The sequence below is a fragment of the Mastomys coucha genome, unplaced genomic scaffold, assembly GCF_008632895.1.
Source record: "Mastomys coucha isolate ucsf_1 unplaced genomic scaffold, UCSF_Mcou_1 pScaffold5, whole genome shotgun sequence".
Lineage (NCBI taxonomy): Eukaryota > Metazoa > Chordata > Mammalia > Rodentia > Muridae > Mastomys > Mastomys coucha.
This window is the reverse complement of record NW_022196911.1, coordinates 61,134,553-61,155,807: the sequence shown is the minus strand read 5'-3', so window position 1 is coordinate 61,155,807 and position 21,255 is coordinate 61,134,553. Positions and strand designations below refer to the sequence as shown.

General features: G+C 42.3%; 1 protein-coding gene across 6 annotated transcripts in view; it reads left to right on the top strand.

Annotated features, from left to right (window-relative positions):
• Dnah9 (dynein axonemal heavy chain 9) overlaps positions 1 to 21,255 on the top strand; it is a 335,545-nt gene that overhangs the window by 246,023 nt on the left and 68,267 nt on the right. For 5 of the 6 annotated variants that reach the window (XM_031353939.1, XM_031353935.1, XM_031353934.1 and 2 more), the window contains 6 exons: positions 5,030 to 5,149; positions 8,677 to 8,865; positions 12,706 to 12,941; positions 16,524 to 16,646; positions 18,054 to 18,258; positions 20,757 to 20,921. In XM_031353939.1, coding sequence (XP_031209799.1) covers positions 5,030 to 5,149; positions 8,677 to 8,865; positions 12,706 to 12,941; positions 16,524 to 16,646; positions 18,054 to 18,258; positions 20,757 to 20,921 — 1,038 coding nt within the window. Of the gene's footprint in view, positions 1 to 4,778; positions 4,849 to 5,029; positions 5,150 to 8,676; positions 8,866 to 12,705; positions 12,942 to 16,523; positions 16,647 to 18,053; positions 18,259 to 20,756; positions 20,922 to 21,255 lie in introns of those variants that run through there. The other variant, XM_031353938.1, reaches the window with a different exon arrangement.

The following is a 21,255-nucleotide window of genomic DNA, read 5'->3' as shown; positions in this document are numbered from 1 at the left end:
GTTTTAGATGACACCTTAATTTCTTGCTTTGTTGCATGGAGATGGCTTCCTGGGAGCCTCCTTCTTTGGGATAAAGCTGTCAATCATCCCAAACTTCAGCTTTTCTCTCATCTTCCAATCTCCCAACTTCTGACCTCACAACATCGTTTCTGTTTTATGATTGTTGTAGCCAAAACTATCTTCATTGGCTTTTGTAACCAAAACTAAGTGTCTCTGTCCATAGACTGATTTGTGAAATTTTAAAAAATCAATAACTTCCATTTATATTATGTAGATGTCTCTATTGTTCCCAGCAGATCTAACTGATACACTGTATTTTATTTATTTATTTCTTCACTATACATCCCGAATGCTATCCTCTCCTGGACCCACTCCCACAATCCCTCCCCCATCCCTCATTCCCCATCTCCCATCCCCCATCCTCTTCTCCTCTGAGAGGATGGAGCCTCCTGTTGGTAATCCCCTACCCTGGCACATTAAATTTCTGTAGGGTTGGGTGCATTCTCTCCCACTGAGGCCAGACAAGACAGCCAGGATAGGTGAATGGATTCCAAAGATATGCAACACCTTCAGGGATAGCCCCCGCCAAAGTTGTTCAGGACCCACATGAAAACCAAACTGTATATCTGCTAGATATATACAAAGGCCTAGGTCCAGCCCATGTATGCTTTTTGGTTGGTGGCTCAGTCACTAAGTGCCCCTAAGTATCCAGGTTAGTTGACAACTGGACTTTCTATTGAGTTCCTATCCCTCCAGGGCCCTCAGTCCTTCCTCCAACTCTTCCATAAGTGTCCCCAAGGTCTGTCCAATGTTTGGTATATTTTCTTTTTAAAAAATATTTTTGTTTTGTGTGTTATGTATGTTTGTCTACATGTATATATATGCTCACTACATGTGTACCCCATGTCCTCAGAGACCAGAAGAGGGTATCAAACCCCCTATAACTGGAACTACAGCTGGCTATGAGCCATCATGTAGGAAATGAATCTTGGGTCCACTACATTAGCAGCAAGTGCTCTTAACCACAGAGACCTTTCTCTAGGTCCTAACTTACTCTTTTTTAACAGCCTCTTTCCCTCCATGCAGTTTCTATCTTTCTTTATTGGTTTTCATCCATTATTTCCTTTTGTGTAGCCTCAATTATTCATCCATTCTCCATCCTCATCAAGTCATTATCTTTAATATCTTTCTCCCTTGTCCCTAGTTCAGACCTCCAGTCAGTGTTGAGGATAAACAAGGACCATTTATTCATTTCTTGGGCTGGATTCAATGGTGTCTGAACACCAGACTACCTCCTTTCTTCGCTTATCATTTTATTTTTGCTGTAGCCCCTCCTCAAGTCACTTCCTCAGAAAAGTGCTGTGTTACGTGAGAAATAAATTTTTAGAACAGTTACAGTCTGGAAATATCTTTATTTTGCTAACAAACTGAAATAAGAACTTTGTAGAGTATCGAAATCTGAATTCCTCATTTTTCTTCCTTGAAGTGATGAGCAATTTCTGCTCTAGTCAGCTGAGCTGCCAGCATCCTGCTCACCTTTCCAGAAGCCCTTTGACCTTATTATTCACAGTACCTGATGTTCCACACTGATGTATTTAGCTTTCATTCTTTACTATGTATTGACAATTTCATACATATATGTGGTAAATTTTGATCATTTTCACACATGCCTTATTGACGTCTCTGAACTTACCCTTCCCCACTGAAACCCCTACTCCCTGTTCCTGCTTCTGTGTGTTCATATGTGTATGTGTGTGCAAACATCTAAGTGTGTATGTGTGTCTCATTGAGTTTAACTAGGGTTGATTGCATGAGCATAGATAGGGTATTTACTTATCCACAGTGGCTATATCATTGAAGAAAATGCCATTCCCTCCACCAGAAACTGTTAACTGCCGATAGACCTTAGAGAAGGGTGGAGCCTCATCAGCCCCTCTCTTATGTATAGTGAAATGATGACAGGTTAGTTTAAGACAGGTTTTGTGTGGTAACCACAACTGCTATGAGTTTGAGTTGAACTACTATATCATGCCTAGAAGACAGTATTTCATAGCACAATTACCCATCTTCTAGCTTTTATAGTCTCCTACACCAACACACACACACACACACACACACACACACACACACACACACACACCACTTCTGCAATGTTCCCTGAGTCCCAGAGGAATTCCTGTCAATGTCTTTTTTAAGTTAACTTTCAGTGCTTTGACCAGTTAAGAATCTCTGTGCTGATCACCAACCACCACAAAAAGAAGCTTCTCTGACCAAGTTTGACAGAAGCATGACCCATAGGTATAAATAGTTAGAAGATAGTTCAACAACATGGCTATTTAGCAAAACAACAGCAATGGGTTCCCCGACCCAGAACCTATGGCCTCCTCAGGTCTACAGTATGAGTTCCCTCCTCTGGAGTAAGCCTCCAATTCAATCAGAAGGATGCTAGTCACACACACACAGACACACACACACACACACACACACACACACAGCAGTCATGCCATTGTTGTACCAGTGATCACATTTTGTTTGGCGGGTTGTAGTTTGAAGGGTTCATAGTTGGATAAGGGTAGTAATGACTTTTTCCTCCCAGCACCCTACTTGACACCTTCCAGAACTATGAAAGCTAGCCAGCAGGGAAGTTTCCAGGTCAGTCCTAGCTTGATGCTCTTTATCCTACAATCAAAGTTAATGGTATCTCAGGCAATAGGGTATTGCCATCTAGCTCTGATGGTATACAATGCAGAGGAATGGTGATAACATCCCAGGAGGCATCCCAGGCCTTGGCACTTAGATTTTCACTTTTAACCAATGACTTCTGAGAAGAGCATTATCTACCCAGTATAGGATATCTCCTTTTAACCATGTATTTAGTAAGCTTGGAACATAGTAGATTTCTGTACCAGTTTTTTGTACCTCCTTAGTTTGAGATAAGCCCTACCCTACCTTCCTGTCTTCCCTGTCCACTTCCTAACTTGTATCTTCTCTTAAACTCTTCTTCCTCAAATACAGCTCCATCTTTTTCATGTCACCTGTTTCTAATATTCCATTCTTTTATATTATTCCTGCTGACATGGGAGACCTACAGTCTTTAGCTCTGACATATTGTTTTCTTCTTTGGCAATCTCTCTTCCATTTTCTTTGAAATCTTATCTTCTGTGATACAAGTAGATTGGATGTTGAACCTCCTAACTTTGTCCTCTGTTTTCCCTCATCTTTTGACACTGTTTGCTTTCACAGGCTTTCTGGGAGATATCTAAAGCTTTGCATAATTCCTAACACCATCTTTATTACCCACACTCGAATCACTGCTATATGTATACATTAACGGTGTATGATGGTGGTGATTCCCAGGAGCAGTTTTGTTCTCTCCTGCATTTAGTAAACTTCTGTTCTCATGTCATAGTTAAACCACCTTGGACCAGGCTGAGAACTGGCCATGAGGCCTTTAGTGCTGTTCTTGCTGCTATTGAGAGTGCCATCTTTTCCTCCCACCATTGTTTACTTTAAGCTAGGCTTTGGCTAACATCTGTCTGTTGTGTCTTGGAAGAAACTAAGAAGATGCCACAGCCACTGCAGTATTAAACACACGGCATCTATGATCACCTGTGGAAAACCTACAGAGTCATGAAAGCTAGACGGGGGTGGTTAGGAGGGAAGAGGGGCTAGCAGGAATAGGAAGATAGGAAAGGATAATGGGGTAGAAATTATATGGTCACAATACATTGTGCCTGTCAGAAAATGTCAACAATTTTTTTTAAAAAACTGTTTTAAAAGCTGGTATTATCTCTGCAGATAAAGGCAGCTCTAACTGATAGGATTCATTTCTAAAATCAGATGAGCTGTGCTAGATGCTAGAGGCTCTCTTTCATGGTGCTGCTCAATTCTACATAGGGGCAGAGATAGTCCTTGGGGTTTTAATAGGCTCCTGTTTGCTTCCCATCCTGTCACACTTCCAAAATCTCCAGTTGCTGGAAGGCTGCACAGATAGATGACCTGGTGATCTGTGGAAGTCACAGCCTCCTCTTCCCTTCTCCAGCCATTCACACCTCCATTAACATTGTCTTCCATCATCCTACTGGACCATCTCACTCCTGAACAATGCCCATAGATTCACAGAGTGCAAAGAGTTTATGCCTGGTGTAATTGCTTCCTAGTCACTTTAGTGATAGCTTGGGAGGAAGACGAGATGATGGGTGCTCAGTCTGCTATTGTTCATCCTGTGCCCTGCCCACTGATTTTTAGAGTGTTCTGTTGTATAAGCTCAGAAACCATCTATATATCTTACACCATAGCAAGAGCCCACAAAGCAACCTGGACTTCAGTTACTGCACAGACACAGGATATGTGCAGAAGTATCTACTGTACATCCCTATGTGTTTGCCTGTGTGAATGTACACTCTAAAGGTGACATCAAGGTGACTTAATTCTTGATAAATTCAGGGGGGGAAATTGAAGCTACAACTTTTCTAAAAACATCCTGCCCTTTCTGATGGTGGGGTAAAATTGATGAGGGATAAGTAATAGTTTCAGCAAAAGACAGCCAGGTCAGCCTCACCCCAGTCCGGCACATATGATCAGTAGCACTTCCAAGCCCACCCTAGGGCCTGCTGTCATATTCTAGTTTCTCCAGCTTTGATGTGCTTTTGCCTCCAACAGCAACAGCTGTGCTTTGTCAACTCACTGAACTCCTCCTCCCCCATCACAAGAAGAGGTGGGACTCACATTCCATTCCTCGGCTGCCTGCCCATCTCACCGCATTGCCTATACACAAGTCAGTGCTCTCAGCTTTATTAAACATTTCTAGGCTTTCAGCTCATGCTCCCCCTGCAGGAAGAAGCTGAGGTTGTCTCTGGGCACTCCCTGTGATCACTCTGGTTTCCTTTCCTCCCCCTTCCTCAGTGTCCTTAGTCTCTTAGCTTTCCCCTACCCAACATTTCCTTCTAAATTCTCTTTCCACGAAGCTTTATCTCAGACTCGAGGTAGCTTAGAGTTACTGACTGGCTCTGTGTCTCGTCCTCAACAGCACCTTAATGAAAACCTGGCAAAGCTCACCACCAAGTTTGAGAAGGCAACAGCAGAGAAACTCAAGTGTCAGCAAGAAGCTGAAGTGACCGCAGGCACCATTTCCCTTGCAAACCGTCTGGTGAGTATGAACTCTAATTGCATTAGCGGTGCTTGTCAAGTGCCTCAGAGGTGTGAATAGATGAGCTCAGTGCAGTGCAGCTTTGACTCGCACGTGGGAGGGAGAGTATATTAAAATGTGCGGAGATTCGGGGACTGTGACCTGAGAAGTATGGGTACTTAGTCTTCTCTGTTCCAAGCTGATTTCATAAGGCAGTACTTAGACTGAAGGGTACACTGGATCTACAAAGCAGCTGGCACAGGCGTGGCAATGCTTCTCGGATATGAATGGGCCAGAGGAGCTATCATATTGTGGGTCAATTCTAGAGTTTGTATCCATGTGCCAGATTAGGGACTAAGAAGCAGAAAGAAATGCTTGACCCTAGCATATCTGAATATGACCTTATTCATGCACACCTGTGCATACACAAAGAGAAATATGGGAGAGAAGAGCAGGCCCTGGCCTCCTGATAAAACAAGTCTAAATGTTAGAACAAGGTGTTTCTTTTAGGGCATCTGTTCCTATATAAAAAATTAACCCCACCCCCACAAATTATCCAAGGGGCAAATGTATATATGCTGTCTTTGGTTGGGGTAGGAGATAGCTGATACTGGTGGGGTGTGGGGGAAAACCAGGGAAAGATACAAAAGGGGTTAAGCGATGTTGCATGTCTCCTGAATTTTTTGCCCAGTGTTGGAGGGTTACAATACACACTATGTTTATAAGATTATGATTTCCCTTATTATTTCATAGGAACTGTTTTGGAAAACAAAGTACCACAGTAACGATTCTACAATATTTCAGAATTTTGTGGGGCAGGAATTTGGGTAGAATTTAGCTTTCTGTATTGTCTCCATGTCTGAGGAATTCAATGTTACTCAGTCCTGGGGCTGGGCTGGGTTAGAGAGTCCAGAATAACTTCCTTCACCTGATAGGTACTTTAATAGGTAAGGCTAGTTGGGTGGACTCAGAAGGGTCTCTCTCTCTTTCTCTATCAATCAATTATAGATATAGATATAGATACAGATATAGATATATAGATATAGATGATATAGATATAGATAATCTCTCTGATAGAGTCATCAGATAGGATGGAATATCTTTGATGACTCTACTAAAGTGTATGCTAGCCCTGGACTCTACAAGCCAGTGTTTCAGGAGACATATGTCACTCTCATAAAACCTGGAACCAAAATCTAGCACAGTGCTAATCACTTCTGCTTTAGTCCATCAAAATAGTTACAAATTCAAGGATCTACAAATAGACCACTATTACTTTTGAAATAGACAACCTGCTATCCTACTATGTGCTCAGCCCATTTGATTCTAACCTGCCTTGATAAGAACAATATAACCAGCCTTACCATGCTTTGTCTTTCTTATATAATCAGCTTTTACAACATAAGCTAATGAAAAGCATTAACTTAAATTATGTGTTCCCATGCCCATAGTCAGGAATGTGGAGATAGACAAGTATTACTTCTGTATTGTGTCTGTTTTGTTTTGTTTTGAGATGGGCTCTCACCTTATAAACTAGACAATCCTCCTGCCTTGGCTTTCTGAGTCTTGAGATTACAGATGAGAGCCACTATGCCTAATTTTTGGTGAGAGGTCAAAGAATCTGTGATCTTTTAAAATTCCTCATAGCTTGCATTTCTAGCATCCCCAGCATGGAAGACTGGAGATCAGCTTCTACTAAGAACGATTTCTCTTTAGCTTCAAGTCTTTGCAGCACCACCTTCACCAAAACAGAGAAATATAACCAATTCCTATCCTCATGTATTCCAGCTACAGCCATATTTCCTTTAAGGAGCCAAGTGCAGTAGCCACCACTGGACTGAGCCATTGTTTGGTGAAGATGTTAGACCACATGTTTTCCAGTTTCTGTGTGTACTAATGTTGCATTAAGACATAGAAAAAAAATAAAAAATAGGAAGGCTCCTCTTGGAGTAGTTTAGACCAAGAATGAGCATAAACAGGATTTTTCACTTCTCTCCCTATGTCTTCCCTGTCTCAAGTTTCTGGTCTGTGGCCTGGCTGTCCTACCGACTGTATGTGTGATATGTCCTTAACAAAGGACTTTGCTCTTTGTCTATTGAACAGAACAGTAATCAATGCTACAGGAAAGGGATGGGGGATATTTTCAACGAAATCTTTAACAGAATTTTACCAGAAAATAGTTACATTACTGACCATGACTAACCCAGAATAGTTCTCAAAACCTCACAGATGTATCAGCCAATATCCACATATTGTTCCCAATATTTATGGGATATTTGTTTTAAGGTTGTTTTCAATCTGTTGGCTGCTTTTGGCAAATAATTGCCACAACATATACTTTATTATGAGTCAGGGGCATGAGAATACAAATTTAAGATTAAAGTTTTTCTTAGCTCAGGTTGTAAAAGCTGATTCCATAAGAAGGGCAAAACATGGTATTATTGGTTATATTATTCTCATAAAGGCAGGTTAGAATTAAATAGGCCGAGCACATAATAAGATAGCAGGTTGTGTACCTAGACCTAAACAGTCTCAAAGCACATTATCAGCTTAGATGTAAGAACAGGCAGAGCAATGTGTCTCCCCAGTTACAGGTGGGACAAGCTGCAATGCAATTATTAGATGATCAATTTTATCAAATGCTTTGGTTTGGAGAAAGCACTCCTCAGACTTGGAAAAAAACAGCCAAATCTGACTGCTCAGGCATCCATCTAGCTCTTTACCTGGCTTCCTAAATTCAGCACAGCCTTCTCCATTGCTGGAAACTCCTCCATATATATTTCCATAGAAGGTTGTGGGGCTGGGTGTATGGATGTATGGACACTGAAGCCACTTCTGGCTCTACCAACAGAGATTCTGTAGAGAAACTTGGACTTCAATGTTCTAGTTTATTGTGACAGGGCTTTGTTCGTTTGTCAAGCCCCTTCTGCCTCTGCCAGCCCTAACAATATATGATATTCTCCTCCCAAGAAGAGAGATGTCTCCCAAATATGAGCCAGGCCAGTTGAGATGTGTTCTGCAGTCCCTGATATTTTGTACATACTCATGTATATACACCTATCACTCCCTTGATTCACCCCCATCTTTCCATCTACTGGGAAATTATTTAAGGAGCATGGACTTAATTTTATTTTCATATATCCAGCACTTATGGAGGACAAAGAAGAAAAGGCTAACTTTTAAACATGTCTTACAGACTAGGCACTATGCTGAGTGGGAACATACATGAACATGTTTCATAATATCCCATGGAGTTGGTATAGCTGTTTCCACATGTAGAATGGGCAGAACACTGCAGCCTGAATTCAGAACCTGTTATCATTCCACAGCCCATGTGATGCACAACACAGAGTAGGACCTTGTGTGCTGGAGTGTCACCAGCAGCTAGAACATGTCTTATTGGAAGGGCTACAGGATGGAAAAGGACACCCAATGATTTACTGAGACTTCCTCCCATGGGCACATGGCATGTAACTTCCTTGACTCAGTACAGAGCTCTGTGGGCTCAATCTGATGCTTCTCTCTCTTTTCTGCCTTTTAAATGGTAGGTTGGAGGACTTGCTTCTGAAAACGTAAGGTGGGCAGAGGCTGTGCAGAACTTCAAGCAGCAGGAAAGGACATTGTGTGGCGACATTCTGCTTACTACAGCTTTCATTTCCTACTTGGGCTTCTTTACCAAAAAGTACCGAAAGAGCCTCATGGATGGGAGCTGGAAACCCTATCTGAGCCAACTGAAAGTACGTAAGGCCTTAATTTGTCCTGTGTGTGTCACTGAGATCATATGACCATAATAACTCAAACCTTCCTGTACTTGTGTATGCACTGCCACTCCAACCTAAGCATCAAACATGAGACATACATGCTCATATTCTCTTCACTGTCAGGCTTTGTGGTCCTCCGTCCTTTAGTCCACCTAGAATCACAGGTCTTAATGAGGCTCTCATGGCACCTCCATGATCTGGTCCTCTGTGCTCTGGTTCTTTGGTGGATCCTGCCTCAAAGTGGTGAAACCTGGGAGACACCAAAATACCTCTGTGCTCCAGAGGACATCATGTATCATGTGACAGAGCTTAGATGACAGGACATCATGTGATAGATGCTATGAGGGGAGTTCCCTTTCTATTTTTCATTGCCTATTGTTGTTGGATTCCAAACCATACCTATGGTTTGTATCTATGGTTCAGAAACACAGCAATGAAAGCAAGTTTATCCACCAGTGCTCAGCTGCTCTTCCATGGGCCATGCAGCCTGCCCTTTCTGGGTAATCATTCCCAGATCCTCCCTCTGTGTCTCAAAGTAATGGAATGGGAGGGTCAGGGTTCTGGCTGCCTATTAAAGGAGATTCTGAGCCAAATGAAAGTACATATGGCCTGAATTATCCTGTGTGTACTACTGAGATCATACGACCATAATAACCCAAACCTTCCTGTACTTGCGTGTGCACTGCCACTCCAACCTGAGCTTTGGGCATAGAACATACATGCAACATTCCTTTAGCATATTCTTACCACTCTTCCCAAATACTAACCAAAAATTTAAAGTGTCCTACACGCCATGTCAATGGAATGCAAAAGATATCCCAGGCCAGGAGGGCTTCAATGGAGGTAGTTAGGTCCACAGATTTCCTCAGCAGGAAGAGTGAGTACAATTCACATTGTACCCTTAGGTGTATCCCAAGCTCCATTCATCATTATAGCCTGAGAATTCAAACTGCATTTTGTATAGTGATGGCTAAGTTTTCCCAGATCAGCTCATAAAATTCTGTCCACTTAATAAGTTTGATGGACTGGTTTAAAATGGTTACAGTCTTAGGAATGGCACAGATACTAGTTCAACAGTAATGAGTGGTGCTAGCTAACAGCACTAGTTGATCTGTGATTTCACTCATCATAAATTCATGGAGGAAGAACTGCCAGTCAGAGAAGATGAATGGCTCTTAGCAGCATAGAGGGGTTGGTTTTATTTGAGACTCATAAGTGTTTGGTGCTGCAGGCTCCTGTGGCAGTGTCTTAGCCTGTTTTCAGGTGCTATAGCAGAGTTCTAGAGAGCAGGAAATCAATAAAGAACAGCTATTTACTTGGTTCATGATGCAGCAGTCTGGCAAGTCGGCCACAGAACTTAGTATGTTGACATTTCATGCCAATAGACAAAAGAGCAAGAGAGTGAGAGCCAAGGAAATAGATGGGACCAAACTCACGTCTGTGACCCACTGTCACAGAAACTAACTCACTCCCATTATATCAATGGCAGCCATTTATAGGGCAGATCCACAATGACCTGCTCACTTGGGATTAAGTTTTTAACACCTAAGTTTTGGGGAACACATTCAAACCTCATAAAGCAACCTGACAAAGTCTATGAATCCAAGAACAATGTTTTATTCATAAGATTACAATGAAAATATGGCAAAACACATTTCCGTTTTTGTTTTATTATGTTTTCTCCACATAGCTCAGGCCTACCTCAAACTGACAATCTTCCTGCCTCTGCCTGGCTACATGAAGCTTCTCCAAGGAAATCGGCCTCATGGTATTCTTATCCTGAGAACAGAAATACGTTTTAAACTTGGTAGAGTGTCATGTATATGTGACGTATATGTAATTAGAACAGTTAGGAGGCTTAGATGAGATTTCAAGCTCAGCATGAGCAACATAGTAAAGATGTTGGAGGGAAGGAAGAGAAAGAAAGAGAGAATGTCTATCTTAGTTAGGGTTTCATTGCTGTGAAGAGACATCAAGACCACACCAACTCTTATAAAGACAATATTTAATTGGAGCTGGCTTACTGGTTCAGAGGTTCAGTTCATTATCATCAAAGTAGGAGCATGGCAGCATCCAGGCAGACATGGTACAAGAGGAGCTGAGAGTTCTACATCTTCATCTGAAGGGTGCTAGGAAAAGACTAGCTTCCAAGGTTTTAAAGCCCACGCCCACAGTGGCACACCTTTTCCAACAAGACCATACTTTCAAATAGTGCTACTCCCTGGGCCAAGCATATTCAACCGCCAGAGAGAGAAAGAGAGAGAGACAGAGAGAGAGACAGAGACAGAGACAGAGAGAGAGACAGACAGACAGACAGACAGACAGAAAGACAGACAGACAGACAGACAGACAGAGAATGAGCTTGATGCTGAATCTTGGGCCATCTGTTTCCTTCATTTTAAACTCATTTAACCTTTGACATTGTAGCATGATATTCTTATCTATAAATTTCACACTTTAGATTTATGTAATTGAGTTAAAAACTTACATAAATGTCATCATGTTTTAAGTAAGTTGATGACTTTTTGAAGAACACATTCAAAGCTGTCCTGGATATCATGTGGCCAAAAGGCTGCCACTTGAACATGCCTAAAGGAAAAAGGAGATGGTTTAAATAGTTTCCCTGAGTTATCTAGGCAAAACAAAGTACAAAGAGAGTTGAATCAAAGAGTTTAAATAGTGTTAAATCTAAACCTTAAAACCATTATTCTAAATGAAAGTGGCCAGACACAAAAGGTCACATCTTGTATGATTCCATTTTTATTAAATATCCAAAGTAAGAAAATCTATAGAGATAGAAAGCATATTAGTAATTGCTAAGAGCTTGCAGTAGAGAGACACAGAGAGGAATTGTTTAATAAGCCTGAATCGTCCTTTGGGGCCATGAAAATACCTGAGAGTAAATGGACCAAGCTAAAAGATTTATAGCCCTGTGGCCGTGCTATCCACCACTGACTGAACTATACACCTTACCATGGTTCATTTTACATTGTGTAAATTTTACCTCTTTTTAAAAGTATGTAAGTCAATGAAAAACATTGTTTATAAAAGAATTAGGTGAGCTGAAATAGGCCAAAATAGGAAAACAGAAAGGATTCTTCAGACCTGAGAGTACATAGAGTGATGTGGGTGGAGTTCTTGGGGCTGAGGGTATGCTCGAGGTATGCTTGCTTTTGGGGGGCTGGGGAGTTGTAAGCAGCCTTGAGGAGGGAAGATTGGGTTAGGAGAAAGGAAGCTTCCCTATCTCTTTATAAGATGGTAAAATGGATGAGAGGAGAGAGTGGACTGTGTGAGCTGGTACTATCACCAGAAAACAGACTTGAGAAACAGAAAAATGGCAGAGAAGTAATTGTTCATGTGGTTATGGACATTATAGAAATAATCAGGCTGGCAAGATAGCTTAGTCTCCAAACCTAACTACCTGAGACAGATCGTAGAGACCCACATAGTAGAGGGAGAGAACTAATTCCCCCAAATTACACTCTGACATCGACACACATGCAATATCGTGTGCATACCCATCCACATACATATATACATACATGCACATGTAATAAATAATTCTTTTAAAGATATAAATAACATACAAGAATGTGACTTAAATGAATATGCTAAAGAACAGAGAATTGGTCACAAGGTAAATTTCTATTGTTCACCCCTTCAGGGTAGTTTCAGCAACAGTCACATAGCCAAGTAAGCCCACCACATCAGGAGGATGTTGGTCTTACCTTTAAAGGTGTTATGTTATACAGTGAGATACTGTGGATTCTCCCCCACGGAGAGAGTTTTCCATTCAGAATGTCACCTCTTCATCAGGTTCCCATTCCAACCACCCCAACTCTGGACCCCCTGAGGATGCTAACTGATGATGCTGATGTGGCTGCCTGGCAGAATGAGGGTCTCCCTGCTGACCGCATGTCCATGGAGAATGCCACCATCCTCATCAACTGTGAGCGCTGGCCACTCATGGTTGACCCTCAACTGCAAGGCATTAAATGGATCAAGAACAAATATGGAGAAGAACTCCAGGTCACCCAGATTGGCCAAAAGGGGTAAGTGCCTGGTCACACAAATTGGCACTGTTGCCTTTTGAATAAGAAGAAAACATGCATGGAGCAAACATAAGCCCTGGTGGCTTATTTTTCCTCTTCTGACCTCTCCGTCAGGTAAGCATCCTGATTTTTTGCAGGTTTTCTTCTCAGTTTAAGAAGTATTAAAACAAGAGACTTGGTTACCAACTCTGTGCTCTTTCTCGTTAGAAAGCATATACTGACTATAGTTCCTAATTTATTATACATTTCATAGGAAGATAGGAATTCAAAGATCCAACAGAGAGAAATGGTAAATGTTTAAGAAAGCAGAAACACGGCTACCCTGACCATTGTATAAGGTGTACATATATCAAATTGTCACTCTATACCTCACAAGGACTTACAACTACTACATGCCAGTTAAAAGGATGATGTACCTTCTCATCTTATCTGGCCATACATTGTCACCATCTCTGGTGCTCATCTCTTTGACAATTATTGGTTATCAAACAGATAGTTTCAGAATCACCTAAGCGTTAAGTCTCTGGGATGCTTATTGGGAATTATCTTGTCTAGGTTAGCTTCCAGCCCTTGACTAGATTATTTGAAGTGGGAAGACCCCCCCCCAAAAAAATGGGTGGCACTATTCCCCGGGCTTGGGTCCCAAACTATATAAAAAGGAGAAAGCTTCTGGGGTAGCTTGAATGGAAATGGCCCACATAGGCTCACAGGGAGTGGCACTATTAGGAAGTGTGGTTTTGTGGGAGTAGGTGTGACCTTGTTGAAGGAAGGGTGTCACTGAGTATGGATTTTGAGGTTTAAAAAGCTCAAACCAGGTCTGTTGTCATTCATTCTTCCTGCTGTCTGCCTATCCAGATATAGAACTTTCAGTTACCTCTCCAGCATCATGTGTGTCTGCATAGTATCATACTTCCTGTCTTAGTTTGGGTTTCCATTGCTGTAAAGAGACACCATGACCAAGGCAACTCTTATAAAGGACAATATTTAATTAGAGCTACTTACAGCTTCAGAGAGTGAGTCCATTATCATAAAGGCTGGAGCATGGCACCATCTAGGCAGGCATGGCATGTGAGGAACTAAGAGTTCTACATCTTGATCAGAAGGCAAACAGGAGAAGACTGACTTCCAGGGAGTTAGGAGGAGGGTCTCAAAGCCCACACCCACAGTGACACACTTCTTCCAACAAAGCCATACTCACTCCAATGCCACTCTTTCTAATAGTATTACTCCATTGGCCAAGTATATTCAAACCACCACATTTCCTATAATGATAACAATGGACTAAACCTCTAAACTCCAAGCCAGCCAAAATTAAATGCTTTCCTTTATAAAAAGCTGCTGTGCTCATGGTATCTCTTCATAGCCAGAGCATTGACGAAGACACTAGCTGAGCATGAGTGTTCCACTCCCTCTCCTTTGGGGCTATGAATGCAACTTAAGCAGCTGCCTCAAGCTCCTCCCTCCAGAATTTCCCTGATGGACTGTGCCCATGTGCCAAAATAGATGTTTTTCCCCTTAAGCCAGATAAGGCCTGATGGCACATTAAATGTAGGCTAGCAAGACTCAGGACCTGCTCTCGAGGGAGGGGGGCACCTGATCACTGGATTAAGTTTACTCTGTTCAGCCTGGTTCATGTCCTTTTGGGTTTTGCTGTCAGCTTGCCCCCCCCCTTAGAAAATGACTCTTCTCATGATGTTAGATATGCAGCAGCATACTGACATCATTGGAGGCCATCTGACTGACACCTATCACTCCATGTTCACTGCATCAGAGAATACAAAGCATGAGGACCATGAATGGACAAAAGACAGTTCCCGAGGACATGCCTGGCAAAAAAACAATTGTCAGGAGGAAGTGACTAGACTAGACTATCATGTGGCCTTAGGGAAAGATCATAGAAGGGAAGCCCTTGCCCACAAATGGGACTGGCAGTGATGGATGAGAAGTCACAGGGTAAGGTTGTGTCATTGAAAATGAAAAATGGTCAGAGCAAGGCTGGCTTCTTGCCCCAGTGTGACTGCAAAATGCTTCCATACCCTTAAGAATTTATGGGAAGAAACTGAGTTCTGGCAGCAGCTCCAGGAAGGGATTAGCCTAGAAGACTGTCCATTAAGGAAGAGGACCAGGAGAACAGTGACAACTCAGGGACCATCTGGAACTCCAGTACCAAGGGGTCTAATTCCTCTTCTTATGGCCTTCACTCACACAAAAGCATGCACAATATACAAGTAATAAAAACAAATTTTAAGAAATAAATAGTATATATTTCCTAGGACTTCCAAAGTGAAACTTAAAAACAGCTATTTGTGGGTTAACTGGCGGCAGTATACCAGCTTGTACTGTGAGCTAAAGGGATACACCATGTGCCATTTTAGAGTTTTCATAAACTAGATAAAATCTGTTCTTAAGTATAATAAATGTCTTATTTTACATGTGTAAAAAATTACTTTGGAAGAATATTCAATGCCTTGGGGAAATGTTTATATTTTATATATAAAAAAACTAGGTTATAAAGCAAAAGTGCCATATGAATTCAATAATATAAAAACTAAAATTGAAAATGTAATGTGGTCAGCTCTTTATACCTACAGGCTATACAGGGAGCCAACCCTGTGTCCCAAATACTTGGAAGCAATTGTGTCTGTACTAAACATGGGCGGGCACACCACCTCCATTGTTAATCCTATGCAACCACCATTATCCAGCATTTCATTGAATCAAGTATATAAATAAAAGTGTATGGAAGGATGGTTATATAGTGTGTGCACACATGACATCATTTCATGTAAGGATGTAGTTGAACCATGTAATCCTATCCCTATCTAGCTTAAGAATGAATGAGACTCAGACTAGAGTTATTTTATTAGTCTTGGGCAATACTGGAGGGTAACCACTAATCTGCTATTCTAACTGCTAGCCTGTCTACTTCCCCAACAGTGTACCCCAAATACTTGCTGTTTCTTCTGACCATGTGCCCATAGTTCATCTCCTCCCTTGGTGGCTTCTTTCTCCTCCTCTTCCACTTCCTCTTCCTCCCCTTTTCCTTCTTCTCTCTCTGTCTTTCTCTGTCTCTCTCTGTCTCTGTCTCTCTTTGTCTCTCTCTTTTTCCCTCTCTCTCCACTTCCCACTCTCTGCAACCCCCAACCATCTAACTCCAAAACCACCTACCTCTAATCCCTCTATAAATTGCCTATAGCCATTTTTATTTAAATTGAAATTTTTATGTATTTAGTTTTAAATTGAGCACTTGTTGGGTTTGTTTCACATGGGGCCCCAAGCCAACCCCCCACCACCCAGTACCAAAGGATCCCCCAAATAAGCAGATGTTCACAGTAAACACTGAACTGTAAATAACAGACAGAGAGAGTTTGTGGTTAATTTTCATATTCCTTTTTATTTTGTCATGTCTACTAAAAATTGAAAAAAGCATAAATGATATTTTAAATAGAGAAAATGTAGTCGCTGAAGACATTTCTGGAAGCTATGTCTCCCTGCTGGGACTGCACTTCCAGAGGCGCAGTGGTTAAATTGCCTCAGATCCATGCATTGGCATGGACTCACACTTCCTAACTTACTCCTCAGCTGCCTTCAGACCATAGAGCGTGCCCTGGAAGCTGGAGATGTGGTACTAATTGAGAACCTTGAGGAGTCCATAGATCCTGTCCTGGGACCTCTGCTTGGGAGAGAAGTCATTAAGAAAGGACGGTGAGACTTGGCTGCACAGCTGCCCTGTGCTTAGAGTGGGACCACTGCCCTGGTTAGAGCTATGGAGAGCTCACTTCTAGAACCTTTTCCCCTGGGCTCATGTCAGGGAGCTCACTGCAGCTGGCCTGCCTTCCTCTCCTCTAGCATCAGGGCATTTCATTGCCCTTGGACTCTAGAAGCCTGAAAGTCCTTGCCCTGTTTCTAATGGCTACAGTGCACAATTTCAGGGGAGCCTTAAGGGAAATAGTCAAAACCAACAGACTTCCAAGACATACAATTCATTCAAGCCAAATATGTGGGTCTCAGAATGCCGCTCCCAGTCGATTTGATGACCCTTTGTGACTTAGCAGGCTTAGCAGGTACAGGGTAAAGAGAGGAAGTTTCTATGAATGAGAAAATGAGAGGAAATAGAAGGGCTTCCATCTCATATAATAGATGTGCTAATTAACATGAAGGTGTGATTAATTCTGGGGCCATCCTTACCTGTTTTCTGTTGCTGTAACAAAAGACTCAAGGCTAGGTAGTTTCTTAAGAAAATTCATTTGTGTAGTTCACAGATTTAGAAACAGAAAGCCTAAGGTTGACCAACTGGATCTGATAAGAGTTGTTTTGTGATTTCATAACCTGGCAGATATTGATGTGGCAGGAGTCCATGGCAGGTAGGTGTGGTGGTTAACATGACAAGACAGAAAGCAAGAGATTGCGAAGGGTTCAGGCTTAGTCTTTCAGAGTCGAATCCACTCCTGCTAGACCCAACCTCCTCCCAAGAGACATCATTAACCATTACAATTACCATCTACCATACCCCACCTCTCAGATACACACACACACACATACATACATACAAACACATGTGCACACACACATGCCTGCATACAACCATTCTATCATGAAAGACCAGGCTTCTAGTACATGGATCTTTGGAGAGAAACCATGTCCTAGGCTTAGCAGAAGCCTCACTGGTTGCAGAGTCCCTAAGTTACCCTTCTGTGTTTCAAGCTAATCCTGCTTCTGTGTTTAATTATTTTCACCCATCAAAGACATCCCCTTTCTAGCCCAGAAAAAGGAAGCCTTCTAGCATGCCTAGGAAGATCTTCCTGCCAACTACAAGCTGATGCCCCTTCTGCCATATTCTGTACTGCCATCTGCTGGGACATTTTCATAGTATCCAAGTCTATACTGACAGTGCCTAAAGTTTCACACTATAAAATGAAGCATGAGGCAAAACTTAATCTTTCCAACCAGCTCCCAACATTTAAGGAAAAGAAGGATCCTAGGTAGTTTTAGACATGATTAGAAAATATTCATGAGAATGTGATATTACTGTTGACTGTGCTCCTATTTAAAAACAAAATCTAAAATTCTGTCTGAAGGCACCCCTCCTTCACCTGATCTTTTGTGTTCCAGATTCATCAAGATTGGAGACAAGGAGTGTGAGTTCAATCCCAAGTTCCGGCTCATTCTTCACACCAAGCTGGCCAACCCTCACTACCAGCCTGAGCTGCAGGCTCAGGCCACCCTGATCAATTTCACGGTGACCAGGGATGGCCTGGAGGACCAGCTGCTAGCTGCTGTGGTCAGCATGGAGAGACCAGACCTGGAGCAGCTGAAGGTGTGTCAGAGATTCGCCAAGGAAGGAAGGAAGGGGTGCTCTGCACTGGGTCCTGCCGTGTAGCCACTGTGGCAGCAGAAAGTGGGCAAGTTTCTCCCGGAACCCAGCGAAGTGGGTTCTGCAAGACATTGGATGAGTTCTAGCCCTACCTAGTCACCTTGGAATACCCAGTAGGAAAAGAAAGAATGTTCTTAGGGGAAGAACAGAAGCAAGAAAGATGGGAGAGGTGACATTCCTGTCCCCACGAGCAGGGCCTGGCTCAGGGCTCTGATATAAGAATGTCTGATCTCACTACTCACATGGAGCCGTCCAAAGCTAAGTAGGATTAGATTATGCATGGGTAAGAGGAACAGGGTCATCTTTGCTGGGGTTGTGTCTTAGCCAGTTTAAGTTCAGGCAGCATAAAGGGCAAGCACTTGGGTCCTATCGCTTCTAAAGGCTGGGAGCTAGAGATCATGTTGCTGGTATAGCTGTTCCCTGTGAGGCTTCTTAGCTTACTGACAGCTGCCTGCTCATATAACCTCTTATACATTTATAGAGCTAGGAGGCCCTCTCTTATGACTCTTCTAGGAACATCAAGCAAGGACTCCCTTCTATGACACCTAAGTACTTTCCTACACAGTCCATTGGAGGATTAGTCATAGTGTACAAATCCTTTGTGGGAGCATAGTTCAGTCCATACCATGAGCATGCTTTCCTTTCTTTCTTTAGATGTGATTAGATTAAATAATAGAGGTCAAGAGGACCCCACTCACCAAGCTTCCACAGCATATGTGAGACTGAGTCCAAGGCTCTCCAGAACTCTCCCCATCATATACTATTAAGACATACTCTGAAGTCCAAGTCCACAACAAACAAGATTATAGTGTGAAGACCCAATAGACCCAAGGAAGACCATATAGCTGTCTACAGAGCATACAGCCAAGCACAGGGGAACAGAGGAAGGAAAAATGAAAACTGAGAAATAATGTCATTTTAGCTACTAATAAGAATTTTCAGGAAATAAAACTAGGTAATATAGAAAACTACAGGGCCAAGCTAGCCTCAAACTCATCATTATCTCCTGTGTGTGTGTGTGTGTGTGTGTGTGTGTGTGTGTGTTCACAAGCACTTGAGAGAGTGCATGCGCATTCATGGAAGAGGTACAGTTTATGGGAACTAATTTAAGTAGTAGTCATCAGAAAGCTTCTATGAGTGTTGTCCTTTGAGCTAACTCCTAAGTAATTTGAAAGCCTCTAGGTACAGTGTTCCCAAAAGGGAATAGCCAGCCCTACCCTCAGGCTGGACTAACATCTGTGTTTTTAAGAGAATGAACAGAGGTTGGAGCGATGGCTCAGCAGTTTATTATAATGCTTCTTCTCTCTCGTAAAGGATCCAAGTTCTGTCTCCAGCACCCATGTGAGATAGCTCATAAACATCTATAACTCCAGCCCCAGGAAATTTGACACTTTCTAGCCTCTTTAGGTACCTTCATACATGTGTATATACAGACACACATACACATAATAGGTAATATATATAATTAATAAGCCAGAGAGAGAGAGAGAGTGATGGAGGGTGGCATGGCTAAAAGCCCTAATATGTAAGTTGTTTTTGTTTTTGACTGGGATCAAAAGGTTTCATAGGTCAAAGATGCTAGGGCTATTTGGAGTTAACTCCCATCTGCCAGTGAATAAATAGAGTGCTCAGTGTTTTAGGATACCTAGCCTAATGATCACAAAGCAGAGAGGACCTGGGAGCTGCTGGGATTCTAACCCTACCCTGGCCACAGGTGAGGACCTTGTTGGAACAGCATGAGCCAGATGAGTTTGTCTTTTAAGTACTTCTTTACTGTTCATCTGATGCCAGCAAAGTGGGAGGCAGAACTCTCTAGAGAATGAAATTGTTACTTTACTCTCTGCTTGCAGGTTCTATTTAGTGACCTCAGCACTGTATTAAGCATAGCACAGCACTCTTAAGTGTAAGGACTGGGAGTCACAGATTACTGACATAAGCCAGCCTATGATCTCCATTCTAGATTGGTGGGGAGTTGTATCCCAGTGCCCCTCAGATACCAAACTGCTGATGGTCCAGTTTCTTATGTAAATGATGTTTGCATAGCACATGCCCACATCCTCTCGTGTGCTTCCAATCATCTCTAGATTACTTCTAACACCACTATGTTGTAAATGTTAAACCAATCACTCATAGGCTGCTGTTTGAAGAACAATGACATGAATAGATCTGGGTATGTTCCATTGAGCTGAAACTTTAACCATAGTTTCAGGCTAAACCACTTACATTTTCACTCCCAGAATCATGTCAGTCAACTGCATAGCCATAATTGTGACCCCAGTCACACTTCTGCTCAGAGTCAAAAGCATTCTGCTGCTGTACCTTTGGTACACTGTCTCTGCCAGGAGAGACTCTGCCCCTTTCAACACTTATTTATTTAAGCCTGTCCTAGGGCAAGATGTTTTGGCATCTCTACCTGACTCTTCCTCACTTGATATTTACAGTCAGATCTCACAAAACAGCAGAACAGTTTCAAAATCACCCTGAAAACCTTAGAGGACAACCTGCTGTCTCGCCTCTCTTCAGCCTCAGGGAACTTTCTGGGAGAAACAGCCTTGGTGGAGAACCTGGAGGTTACCAAGCAGACTGCTGCAGAGGTGGAGGACAAGGTACACTCATTCTGGAGTGCCTGAAGGCCCAGGCCAGATGCTCCCTTGGCTCCTACTTCTTCTGATCTCAGAACCTGTATCTGGCTTCTGTTTCCATCTTTCCAAGTTTCTTCTAAAAAGTCCACACACATGTGGGACTACTTGGATGTCATTGGGTTGTCAAAAAGACATACACATGTTGAAAGTGATACGGGGGGGGGGGAATTAGAGGAGAAAAATAGGGGTAGATAAGATCAAGTTTATTATATACATGTATAAAATTCTCATGAATAAAGAAAAATGTAAATTTTAAAAGGTGTTTTAAAAATCCAGGCACGATCCTGGAGAAACTTCT